The sequence below is a fragment of the Amblyraja radiata genome, chromosome 22 (genome assembly GCF_010909765.2).
Source record: "Amblyraja radiata isolate CabotCenter1 chromosome 22, sAmbRad1.1.pri, whole genome shotgun sequence".
Classification (NCBI taxonomy): Eukaryota; Metazoa; Chordata; class Chondrichthyes; order Rajiformes; family Rajidae; genus Amblyraja; species Amblyraja radiata.
The window spans coordinates 25,777,909-25,791,296 of record NC_045977.1 but is presented as its reverse complement, the minus strand read 5'-3'; the positions used below and the strand labels follow the sequence as shown (position 1 = coordinate 25,791,296).

The 13,388-nt window shown below is 44.1% G+C and overlaps 1 protein-coding gene across 4 annotated transcripts; it reads left to right on the top strand.

Annotated features, from left to right (window-relative positions):
* Window positions 1–2,972: 2,972 nt before the first annotated feature.
* Window positions 2,973–11,696, top strand: nudt1 (nudix hydrolase 1). Of its 4 annotated transcripts, XM_033040799.1 has the most exons (6): window positions 2,973–3,268; window positions 7,178–7,196; window positions 7,234–7,340; window positions 9,569–9,776; window positions 10,300–10,445; window positions 10,848–11,696. In XM_033040799.1, exons 1-6 carry the CDS (start codon window positions 3,106–3,108, stop codon window positions 11,036–11,038), a joined length of 834 nt encoding a protein of 277 aa, XP_032896690.1. In that variant the 5' UTR covers window positions 2,973–3,105; the 3' UTR covers window positions 11,039–11,696. The 4 variants fall into 4 exon arrangements, with proteins under 4 accessions (XP_032896690.1, XP_032896691.1, XP_032896694.1 ...); XM_033040800.1 differs by lacking the exons at window positions 2,973–3,268; window positions 7,178–7,196 and having other exon boundaries at window positions 7,243–7,564; window positions 9,591–9,776; XM_033040803.1 differs by lacking the exons at window positions 2,973–3,268; window positions 7,178–7,196; window positions 7,234–7,340 and adding an exon at window positions 7,457–7,568 and having other exon boundaries at window positions 9,591–9,776.
* The last annotated feature ends 1,692 nt before the right edge of the window (window positions 11,697–13,388 follow it).

Below are 13,388 nucleotides of genomic sequence, written 5' to 3'. Positions count from 1 at the left end.
AAAAAAAGACGAAGTGCTGGTGTAACTCAGAGTTGTCAGGTGGCATACCTGGGGAACATAGATGGGTGACATTTTGGGTTAAGACCCTTCTTCAGACTGATTGTGGGGTGGGGAGAGAAAGCTGGTATGATAGCAACCTGTATTCTGTAACACTCAATATCAGAAAAATGGCCAAATAGTTTATACAAGCATTGTGTATGGTTCTGCATCTGTTGTGAACAATAGATATGATTGCCTATGTGTTAACCACAGCTGAGCCTGACCCAATCTAACCTTACACCAACACATTCCAACGTGGTTCATTATACAGTTAACCCACCCAGGACAGGAGGTCAACTGTGCAACTACTGAATGTTTAAGAAAGAACTGCAGATGCTGGAAAAATCGAAGGTAGACAAAAATGCTGGAGAAACTCAGCGGGTGAGGCAACATCTATAGAGCCTCATCAGAATAAGGGACTCGACCCGAAACGTCACCTATTCCTTCACTTCATAGATGCTGCCTCACCCGCTGAGTTTCACCAGCATTTTTGCCTACGTGTAACTACTGAAGTTCAGATCTGGATTAAGATCTGTAACCTGCTGACCTATGTACAACACGAGGAGAGTAAGAAAAAACATAATAAGATTACTATCAGCGTACAATGTGATCTTTACGATAAAGCGGCCACTCAATTGCATTACAAAAAGTGCAATGTCCCTAGGATAGTCAATAGGCTGATTGCTATCGGGAACAGGACGCAGGCCTTTCTTGCTCTGTATGCAACAGGCCGATCCATACTAAATTCGGCCTTGGACAAAATTAGCAACACGTACCCAGTTGTGAGGAATGCTGATAGGGTTGAGGTTGCTAAAACTAAGGCCTCATTAGGTGATAGGTCTGGCGCAAGGAAGGGAGACCCACAACCTCATGAGCAGAGGAGAAAACTAATCTTCCTTTAGAGTTAGAATGTGAATATATGGGGAATAAAGATGTTAACATTTTTATCGCTAATAAACTATACACGAAAAGAAGCAAATCCCAGATAGGTTCTGTACTGTGAAGTTTATTAGAAGGCAGATATATAAAAATCTTTCAAGAACTTAGATTTTATTCAGTTGAGTGACTAAACATTGATTTTTATTCTTGATGAACAGAATGGTATTCATCCCCTTAGGACAGACCACTGTCCATTGTGGTAAGGAATGAATGTTGACCATCTGCTTGTGGGTATGAGTACTGACACGCAATACATTGTAAAATTGACAAAATCCCACAAATTGTTACAGTGCACCAAAGTTCCTTTGAACATTATCAACCTTTCTTCAGTTAATATTATCAACCTCTTATGAATCTTTTTGCTAAAAAGTAGATCTCTGATGACTCCTTTCTGCTTGCAGATGGCTTTAAAATCTTCACGTCTCCAAACAATTTGGTAAGTCGTTTTTGGAGGAGGCCAGTGTTTGCTCCATCCCAGAATTTACAAAGCAAGGTGCCATTGGGACACAATACCCTTCCAGCCAGTCCCAGGATACAAAGGAAAAGATCAACAAATTGCTGCTGGTCTAGCTCACGAATGCCACTTGCGTTTGGTGCCGCATCGCTTAGGATAATCTGAGCCTCTCCCCCTGGCAGGGCCTCCAGTATTCTAGCTTGGTCCTTTGGCTCCAGGAGGTCGCAATGAGACAGGAACAAGGCACCATCCAGCAAGGGGACGCGCAAAAGGTCAACTCCCACAACTGAACCCACCGGAGCCTTCAGATCTGCAAAAAAAAGACAATTACCAACAAGCTAGAATAAATTGGACACATTGTGGTTTGAACTTCATTATAATCACGTAATATTCTATTTTCTTTGTTTAAACCAAGTTATTGCCAAATACCCACTGTATCAACCCGAGAAACAATACAGGGAGACACCCTTTCAAGGCAAGAGCCAAGTAAATGCTACATTGTAAGAATACCAGCTTTCATGTACAATGCCCCAAGTGAACATTTAAGTTTCCATAGCACTGATAGTTAAATAAAGTGGTTGTTCTCCCCAGTGTCCTTGGCAGTATTTATTCCACCGCCAATGTAATTAGAACATGTTACATGGGCAATATGACTATTTCCAGGATGGTGGGACTGTCATATGCTGAGAGAATGGAGCGGCTGGGCTTGTATACTCTGGAATTTAGAAGGATGAGAGGGTATCTTATTGAAACATATAAGATTATTAAGGGTTTGGACACGCTAGAGGCAGGAAATATGTTCCCGATGTTAGGGGAGTCCAGAACCAGGGGCCACAGATTAAGAATAAGAGGTAAACCATTTAGAACGGAGTTGAAGAAAAACTTTTTCACACAGAGTTGTGAGTCTGTGGAATTCTCTGCCTCAGAGGGCGGTGGAGGGCAGTTCTCTGGATACTTTCAGAGAGGGCTCTGTCCCCCGGTCCCCTCCATATTTTGATAGCGATTTCCGTCACTGACTGCAGTTGCTGGATAATACACAAAAAAACACAAAGTGCTGGAGTAACTCAGCAGGTCAGTCAGGCAGCATCTTTGGAGAACATGGATAGGTGACGTCACTGGTCCAGACCCTTCTTCAGGCTCTCGGTCTGGAACTGGACCTGGAAATCCAGGTGAGATGATGGTCTGGGGAGGGGTAAGGATCTGTGCAGTCATTGGTTATGTCCAGGTAAGGGGACAACGGTGGTGGTGGCGGTGGTGACTGCGGCGGCGGCGGTGGTGGTGGCGGAAGTAGTGGCAGCTGCGATGGTGGTAATAACTGTTGAGAAAATGTGTTTGATTCACTGATGTTAAGGAAATAAAATCTCCTTGGTCTGACTTGAATACAGCCATAAACTTATAGAAAGGTGGTGGGCTCCAAATTGCGTCCTAAAGAGAACTTCACAACTCATTTAATTCAAGGAGAATTAGGAATGGGAACTAGACGCTGGCTTTTGGAATGACATCCACACCGTGTGAATGAACAAAGGATTTAATTCCATGTCACTCACCAGAACTAGTGGCATTAACCCTGTTAACTGCAACCTGACTCCAGGCACCTGGTGCTGCACCGCAGTCAAGCACGCTGAATCCTTTCTGCAAGATACCATGCTTCTCGTCAATTTCCAGCAGCTTAAATGCACTACGGCAGCGATAGTTTTGTTGCTGAGCAGATTTCACAAACGGATCCTGCAGCTGTCTTGACAACCATCTCTGCTCAGCCGGAGTCTTTTTCAGCAATTCCGCTGCTGCATGGAATAGACGCCGCTGAATACCAGAGATCATTTCGTGCTGTAAATACTGGAAGAATGAACACACAATAGTAGGTTAACCTATGATGACCCGAAAAGTCACCCATTCCTTCTCTCCAGAGATGCTGCCTGTCCCGCTGTCTAAATCCAGCTTTTTGTGTCTATCTTCAGTTTAAACCAGCATCTGCAGTTCCTTCTTCCACAACCTATGATGAACATTTGTCGGCACTGGGCCTGTACTAGCTGGAGTTTAGAAGAATGAGGGGGGGACCTCATTGAAACATACAGAATAGTGAAAGGCTTGGATAGGGTGGATGTGGAGAGGATGTTTCCACTAGTAGGAGAGTCTAGGACTAGAGGTCATAGCCTAAGAATTAAAGAACATTCTTTTAGGAAGGAGATGAAGAGAAATTTCATTAGTCAGAGGGTGGTGAATCTGTGGAATTCTTTGCCACAGAAGGCTGTGGAGGTCAAGTCAGTGGATATTTTAAAGGCAGAGATAGATAGATTCTTGATTAGTACAGGTGTCAGAGGTTATGGGGAGAAAGTAGGAGAATGGGTTAGGAGGGAGAGATAGACCAGCCATGATTGAATGGCAGAGAAGACTTGATGGGCCAAATGGCCTAATTCTACTCCTATCACATGACCTTATGACAATACTTGCACCGATTTTATGGAAATCAAGCAAGCATCTCGCCTTAATTCCATGTTCTAGACTTCCCTTTCAAATTTCAAAAATAAGCGTTATTCACAATTTAAAAAAAAACAAACCTGTGCAAAACTCAATGCACTCTTATTGCTAGTGTTATACCCAGCAGTGTTAGAACCTCCCTTTTTAATTACACATGGCACCATTGCACTCATTTGGCCCACTAGGGTGATATTCCTTTCTTGTTTTACCTTCAGGCATGTTTCACAAGGTACCAGGTCAAGTAAAGTCAAGACAAGTCAAGATCTATATCAATGATTTGGATGAGAACATACACGGCAAGATTAGCAAGTTTGCAGATGATACAAAAATGGGTGGTTTTGCAGATAGTGAAAATGGTTTACCACCCACCTGCTTTAAAAGGGCATCAATTATACCGGTGCCCAAGAAGAGTAAGGTGACGTGCCTCAATGACTATCGACCAGTGGCACTAACGCCGGTGGTGATGAAGTGCTTTGAGAGGTTGATCATGGAGCAAATCAACTCCTACCTCGACAAAAACCTGGACCCACTGCAGTTCGCGTACCGCCACAACAGATCAACGGTGGATGCGATCTCGCTGGCCCTCCACTCCGCACTGGACCACTTGGACAACAAAAACTCATATGTCAGGCTGTTATTCATTGATTACAGCTCGGCATTTAACACAATCATCCCCTCCAAACTGGTTACCAAACTCGCAGAACTGGGTCTCTGCGCATCCCTCTGCAACTGGATCCTCGACTTCCTCGTCCACAGACCACAGTCTGTTCGTATTGGTGGAAATGTGTCAGCCACGATAACAATCAGCACGGGAGCACCTCAAGGCTGCGTGCTCAGCCCCCTGCTGTACTCACTCTATACCTATGACTGCGTAGCGAACCACAGTGCGAACTCCATCATCAAGTTCGCTGATGACACCACTATTGTGGGACGTATCACTGATGGGGATGAGTCAGAGTACAGAAGAGAGATCGAGCAACTGTCCATATGGTGCCAGCGCAATAACCTGGCCCTCAACACCAGCAAAACCAAGGAACTGATTGTGGACTTTGGAAGGAGTAGGAGGGGGACCCACAGCCCCATTTATATCAACGGGTCGATGGTTGAAAGGGTCAAGAACTTCAAATTCCTGGGCGTGCACATCTCTGAAGATCTTTCCTGGTCCGAGAACACTAACGCAATTGTCAAAAAAGCTCATCAGCGCCTCTACTTCCTGAGAAGATTACGGAGAGTCGGATTGTCAAGGAAGACTCTAACTTCTACAGGTGGACAGTCGAGAGCATGCTGACCGGTTGCATCGTGGCTTGGTTCGGCAATTTGAGCGCCCTGGAGAGGAAAAGACTACAAAAAGTAGTAAACACTGCCCAGTCCATCATCGGCTCTGACCTTCCTTCCATCGAGGGGATTTATCACAGTCGCTGCCTCAAAAAGGCTGGCAGTATCATCAAAGACCCACACCATCCTGGCCACACACTCATCTCCCTGCTACCTTCAGGTAGAAGGTACAGGAGCCTGAAGACTGCAACAACCAGGTTCAGGAATAGCTACTTCCCCTCAGCCATCAGGCTATTAAACCTGGCTCGGACAAAACTCTGATTATTAACAACCACTTTCTGTTATTTGCACTTTACTAGTTTATTTATTCATGTGTGTATATATTTATATCGTGGTATATGGACACATTTATCTGTTTTGTAGTAAATGCCTACTATTTTCTGTGTGTTTAAGCAAAGCAAGAATTTCATTGTCCTATACAGGGACACATGACAATAAACTCACTTGACTTGACTTGGTTGTGAAAAATTGCAGCAGGATCTTGATCGATTGGCCAGGTGGGCTGAAGAATGGTTCATGGAATTAATACAGAGAAATCTGTGGTGTTGCATTTTGGGAAGTCTAACATGGGCAAGACGTACACTGAATGGTAAGGATCTGGGGAGTGCTGTAGAGCAGAGGGATCTAGGAGTGCAGGTGCATGGTTCCTTGAAGGTGGAGTCGCAGGTCGATAGGGTGGTCAAAAAGGCTTTTGGCACATTGGCCTTCATTAATCAGAGTATTGAGTATAGAAGTTGGGAGGTCATGTTGCAGTTGTATAACCCGTTGGCGAGGCCGAATTTAGTATTGTGTTCAGTTCTGGGCACCATGTTATAAGAAAGATGTTGTCAAGCTGGAAAGGGTACAGAGAAGATGTTGCCAGGGCTAGAGGGTCTGAGCTATAGAGAGAGGTTTGGTAGGCTGATATTCTATTCCTTGGAGCGTAGGAGGATGATGGGTGATCTTATTGAGGTGTATAAAACCATGAAAGGAATAAATCGGGTAGATGCACAGAGTCTCTTGCCCAGAGTAGGTGAATCGAGGACCAGAGGACATTGGTTTAAGGTGAAGGGGGAAAGATTTAATAGAAATCTGAGGAGTAATTTTTTCACACAAAGGGTGGTAGGTGTATGGATCAAGCTGCCTGAGGAGGTAGTTGAAGCTGGGACTATCCCAACGTTTAAGAAACAGTTCATGGATAGGTCAGGTTTGGAGGGATATGGACCAAACGCGAGCAGGTGGGACATGGACATGTTGGCTGGTGTGGGCAAGTATAAAAGAGCGTTTCCACACTGTATCACTCTATGACTGACCACATCAATCAGGTGTGATCAAGAAGCACTTGTGCATAAACATTTGAGTATTGCTCAGTTGTGAAGAGGATGCAAAAAAAAAAAGGGATCTACATAATTGTTTGTGGAAGGTGCAAGAGCCAGGCTGGGAATCAGAAGCACCAGAATCATAACAGCTGAGTAGTATGAGCAGCGGTGGGAATGTAGGAGGGGCAGAGTTTTACATGTGTAGTTTGAAGCCTGCTTTATCATGAGTGCTAGCTCACAGGATCGGTCAAACCAACAATTCTCGCCCCAGTGACTATCACCTCACACCACCTTTCTGCGGCGCCTCGCACCAGGGGTCTGACAATCCATCTATTTCTCGGCCCGTGGCTCTGACCCCCACCATGGCTCGACCTGGGACTCTAACCTCCCCCCCTCCCATTTCTCGACCCGGGGTTCTGACCAAAGCTGATTTTGATTTGACCCTCCCGCACCTTGTTCAAATAAATCTTCAATTCGCCCTGGTAATCACCTACGGAAATCTCTCCGTTCGCGGCCCGCTGTCACCTCCATCGTACAACGTGCATCTTGCTCTTCTTTTCACCGGCGTTGTACAGAAGTTTTGTCAGGGATGAAGAATGGCCGTCAATAAACGCCTGGCGCAGGGAAATCTCACCTCAGCGGCGATCCTCGGCAAAGATCCTATCCGCTATAGGATCTTTGATCCTCGGTGTCACCGCCTGCGCCGGAAGGATGTCGCCGCCGTTGGCTGAGTCCGGTGGGAAACATTGTTCCTGCCGTGGAATACGCGGGAGGCTCAGAAAACACAAATATAGCGGGTGGGTCCAGTCGATTATCCAGCTACCTGGCTCATTGTAACAAATCTTCCATTCACCGGAAGCCCAAATTGTATGCAAAAGAAAGCAACCCGGCCTCTAACCGGTCCCCCCGTACCAAAGATACTAGAGGAGTATCTTTGCCCCGTACTTCCATTCACACAACTTTCAACGAGGCTTCAGGTCGAGTCGCGCCAAAGTGTCTCACAGCCTGTGAGCAAGAAGCAGTAAGTAACGAGTTTCATGTTCAATTATGGGTTTTTTAAAGTCAGGTTAGTGTTGTCGTAAGTACAGCAGTCACTTTGTGCATGCAAAATTACTAAAAAATATCTACGTGCTAACGCCCAGACATCTTCATATTTTACTAATTCTGGATATGGAGCAAATATTGCCTAGGCCACCAGCCTACATTATAAATTAATGGCGGGGGGGGGGGGGGGGGGGGGGGGCACATGAGAGATCATCAGCGTCTCCAATACTCCAGTCCTGCAGTCTTACGAGACAGAGTCGTTGTCAGGATTTTGCAAAGATTGTAATGCAACAGTCACTGCCCATAAAAATATTATTTAACTATAATCTCACTCCTGTAGCAGTGTCTGATCCCAAATTCTTTCCAACCCACCCGAGATGCTGCTCCGAGTTCTTCTCGTATATAGGGGGGGTTGCACGAAAGGTCACTGGGTCATAGGGCTCGACGCACGGAGCCGCTAAATCCAACTGGAAGACATCCGTCACTTCCGGTACATGTTATTAATGCTAGAAACGCGTACTTTCCTACCTGTTAAAAACCTCCAAAATGTTGAATTTTTGCGCAGAAAAAAAATTGTGGGAGTCGGGGTAAATGTGAGAGACATGTACCCAACTTCAGAATTCCAAACGGGAAGCGAAATGAAGGTATAGGGTGATTTCACGAAAGGTCACTGGGTCATAGGTCTTCACGCACGGAGCCGCAAAATCCAACTGGGGTACAAACGTCACTTCCAGTACATGTTATTAATGCTAGAAACGCGTACTTTCAAACCTGTTAAAAACCGCGAAAATGGTTAGTTTTTGCGCTATAAATAACTGTGCTAGTCGGGGTGACCGTGAGACACAGCTATCCTACTTTAGAGTTCCAAAGATTAAGAAAAATGAAGGTAAAGAGAAGAGAGAGCTGAAGGGAAAATAACAGCGGAAGTTCAGTTGTTGGCCGTGCAGATATAAAGATAGAAATATTGGGAATTATCGCATTTGCTCACTGCATTTCATCAAGTAAGGCATTATTTGTGTTTTTTCTTGATTCCTTTGGTATCTGAAAATTCTCAGAAGTGATAAATCTGGCTGTAAATTTTTCTTCAGATGCGTTTTCATTTTGTATGTAAAAACCCACGAGAACCATGGGCGATTTAAAAAAATTACAACCAGATTTATCACTTCTGAAACTTTTTAGATGCCAAAGGAATCAAGAAAAACACAAATAATGCCTTAGTTGATGAAATGCAGTGAGCAAATGGCCAATGTTCGCTAAGCACTTTGTCTGTTGTTGTCCCTTCAGCTCTCGTTTTTTATCTACCGTCATTTCTCCTCACTTTTGGAATTCTGAAGTATGCTAAATGTTTCACACGCTTATCCCGATTTCCATAATTATTTACAGCGCAAAAATTGACCATTGCAGCGGGTTTTAACGGGCCCGCTACGCTGGAAACAATGGTTAGTGCCTACCTGCAGTTCATCGCGTGTAATCCATTTGGAGTAGCGTAGCAACAGTACGGGTCATGGGTCGTGACCCGACTGCCGTGAAACCTCCCTATTGCTTTTCGCTTCAGATTCCACTGCCTGCGGTCTCGTGTATCCAAACCTCTTAGAAAGCTCAATAGTCCTAAAAGATACAACATTGTTTTTTTATATATATCCCCACGCTCTTGCGTTCAGGTGATTTAAAATAAACATAGTTGGCCTATAAAGTGAAGATAGACACAAAAAGCTGGAGTAACTCAACAGGACAGGCAGTTTTGGAATTGCACGTTTCCAGTTGCTGATTAAATTTGCTACCCAGCCTAACAATCACCACCTCCAGTGATGTAGTCTTTGGGAATTGCATATTCCACAAACTCTGGCATCAACTCAGGGTGTTTCCAGCTCTTCAATCCCTTTTCTAAATCTCCCTTTCTCTTCCTGCAACTCACTTCCTAAAACCTGCCTGTTTATTGAAGCTTTTAATTACCTTTTCTGGAGTAATTTTGTCTAATTATATACATTTGTCTTGACTGATAGACATCAGCTGTGGAGGAGCCAACAACGTGGAGAAATGGTCACTACAAAGTTGCTGACACTCGTGATGGTGATAAAGCAGCATCAGATCCTATTGGGGATGAAGAAGCGGGGATTTGGGGCTGGTCGGTGGAATGGGTTTGGAGGAAAGGTGCAGCCTGGAGAAACCATAGAGGAAGGAGCAAAGAGGTAAAGTTTTTCATGATTTTTTAAATTATCTGCAATTCCTCAAGCAGACATTTGGTCATTATATCTCAAGCCGACTGGAGTGAATTCACTGTTTATTGAGAAAGGGTATTAAAAGTAAAGCAATTGTCCTGATTCAGAAACATGTATTTTTCCAACTTGAATCTCAAGCCAGTGATTAGTCATGAATATCCTAACAGATTCCCCTCTCCAGATGTAAGTGTAATAATGCTATTTGTAAAACCCTAGCTCAGATCCACAGAGCAAAGGAAAGAAGTCCGTGTTGCCTCTTTAAACGTATTAACCAATTAATCCCATTTGTGGCATTCTTTCTCCATATGTATTTGTCTAGGTCAATCTGCTTCCATCCCTCTGTCAGATGTTAACAGCAGAGGGATGGAATCTACTGGTAGAAACTATTATTTAATTACTCAATCGTGACTCCTCCATTAAATGTCCCCTCTATTGCATAGTGGACATTGTCAAAATACTTTCAATTTGTCTCTAAAGATACTTCCTTCCTCAGGGAATTATTTGAAGAAAGTAGTCTGACGGTGCATAGCTTGGAAAAAATTGGACGGATCCTCTTCGAATTTGTCGGTGAGACTGAACTTATGGACGTTCACATATTCCGAACAGAGAGTTACCAAGGCGAACCAGAGGAATCGGAAGGTAATGAATATGCTGCAAGAATAATTAATTGCTTATGAATTGCATCAATACACAGTATGCTTGATTTTCTCCTCCGCCGGGTCCATATCGTCTCTCCGTCCTTTGCAGCCCAACAGGCTTCCAAGATCTTCACTGAGCTCTGGCGCGACCTGCTGTGGCTCAATCCTATTAGAATTAATTCCTTAAATTTCCCTTGTCTTCCTTTGAGGTGCTGTTTAAAACTTACTACTTTGACTACCTGACCTCTGCATATCTTGTACTGTTTTTGTCTAATAACAGTTTGCAAAGTGTGCCATACAAAAACAACGATGTTGTACAATTATTCAACCTTTTCTTTTACATTTTCACTTTTGAATTAAAAATAAATTGTTCAGCAACAGCCTCCTCATCTTTGTGTTTCAGAGATGCGCCCACAGTGGTTTGACCTGGATAAGCTCCCATTCAATGAGATGTGGCCCGATGATTCCCTCTGGTTCCCTCTGATGATTCAGAAAAAGATGTTCAGGGGCTATTTCAAGTTTGAAGGACACAACAACATCCTTGACTACACACTGAAGGAAGTGGATGATCTGGCAACTGACAAGGGATCCTGATTCTTCCACACACAAATGAGGGTTGGGCTGGAGTTATTTTATGGTCAACTGTTTGTAAAATACGGTTTTGCAAAACTGCTTATAACAATTTTGTTAAGCAGTTTTCATTTCTGTTAATGGGAGAACTGAATGCTAGTATTTTTTTTAATATTCTTTCTTTTTGGCTTAATAGATGATGTAAGATTAATCATCCAAATGTAGTTGCAGATTCTTTTAAAGTTTATCCCCATCTTCAAACATCACTCCCATCATTTTATCCAAAACCATTGGGTCCCCGTCACACGGAAGTATTACATCAAAAAGGCGATCTGAAAATGGCGATCTCATCCCGTCAGCCGCGCCTGCACAGTTGGGAGAGGGTTGCCTGGCCCGGTATCCGCATGTGTGCAGTTGGGGAAGGGTTGGCGGGCCTGGCGCCATTTTCAGTTGTGACGCGGCCAACAGGCCCGGCAAGTGGTTGATTAAAGTCTTTCCCCGTTGTGACGCCTTAAAACATTTCAGATTAAAATATTCACAACATATGTAAAAAATAAATCTGCCATCTTTGGTGCTTCTTTCCAATCCACAGCTAATGATATAAATCATTATAAAAATAATCTTTCTATGCTTATACAATTCTGCAATATTCCCATTTAAAAAAAAAGCAAATGCACATATACAGGTTCTGTCTTCAGAAAAAGTCTTATTGGAATATAACCATTAGTAGATAAAGTGTTCAAAAGGGAACTGCAGATGCTGGAATATCGAAGGTACACAAAATTGCTGGAGGAACTCAGCGGGTGCAGCAGCATCTATGGAGCGAAGGAAATAGGCGACGTTTCGGGCCGAAACCCTTCTTCAGACTGATGGGGGGTGGGGAAAGAAAGAAGGAAAAAGGGGAAGAGGATTCCCCTTCCCCTTTTTCCTTCTTTCTTTCCCCACCCCCCATCAGTCTGAAGAAGGGTTTCGGCCCGAAACGTCGCCTATTTCCTTCGCTCCATAGATGCTGCTGCACCCGCTGAGTTCCTCCAGCAATTTTGTGTACCTACCATTAGTAGATACCTTTATTCCTGGTTCAAACCTATACGACCCGTGGTCCTGTTGGGAAATGGATTAAAATGGCGATCTGGAAATCGGCAAAGACAACCCTCCCCAAACTGCTCAGGCGCGGCTGAGGACCCGTTGGGTGCCCTTAGTGACACCAGTCAAGTAAACACGGAAGTATTAGATTTAAAAAATTAAGTAGATTAAAGTTTATTAAGGGAATTACTTTTTCAAATTGAACAAATCTTGATACAGCACACCCCAGGCGTATGGTGAGTAAGGTGGGCCTAAAATTGGTGCGCTATCGTGTACCGTTTTGGCTGTATTTCAGGAACAAACATACATACATACAAGATGAAACTTTTAGTTTTACATATATAACATATATTTATATTAGATGACCATTGGGTCCCCGTTGTGACGCCAGAGGTCCCCGTTGTGACGCCAGTCAAAATGGAGATCTGAAAATGGTAGCGGGCCCAGCAAACCTCACCCAACTGCGCACACGCGGATAGGTCCCTGTTGTGACAACCCGTTTGGTGCTCGTTGTGACGACAGTCAAGTACACACTGCGCACGTGCGTATACGGGCAATTCTCCCCCAACTGCGCACGCGCGGATAGTGGGCGGGTTCTCGTTGTAACGCCAAAGATCCCTGTTATGACGCCAGTCAAATTGGCGATCTGAAAATGGCGGCAGGCCTGGCAGCCCTCCCCTAACTGCACACACGCGGATACCGGGCACAGCAATCCTCCCCCAACTGCGCCGGCACGGCTGATGGGGCCGGCAAGTGGGAGCGCTGTGCCGTTCGCGGTATAAAGTAAATTAAAGTTTTTTTAATGGAATTACTTTGTCTAATCAATGGAAACTTGCTACTGCATACCCCAGGTGAATGGCAAGTAAGGTGGGCCTAAAATTGGTGCGCTATCGTGTACTGTTTTGGCTGTATTTACCCTTATAACCCAGCACTCGCCCTCCTCTTCACCCTCCCTCTTTTTAAACTTTAAAAAAATTGACATTTCACTTTAAAAAATCCAATTGCACTTGCTGCCAGGACATCAGTGTCGTGTGAATTACAACATTGTGATCGGCAGGGCCAGCAAGTGCAATTGGATTTTTTTAAGTGGAAAGCAGTTTATGTAAATGAGATCCCATTGTGATGTCATAGCTGCTAACTGCCACTTCAACTGATTTTTTCCTCAAACTGGATTTTCTACAGTTAAAAATGTGAATAACTTGTAAAATATACAATTACTCCGAACGAAAATGGATACAAGACACCACAGGACAAGGGTGAGTAAGGTGGTCCACAAATTGTAGCGCTATCG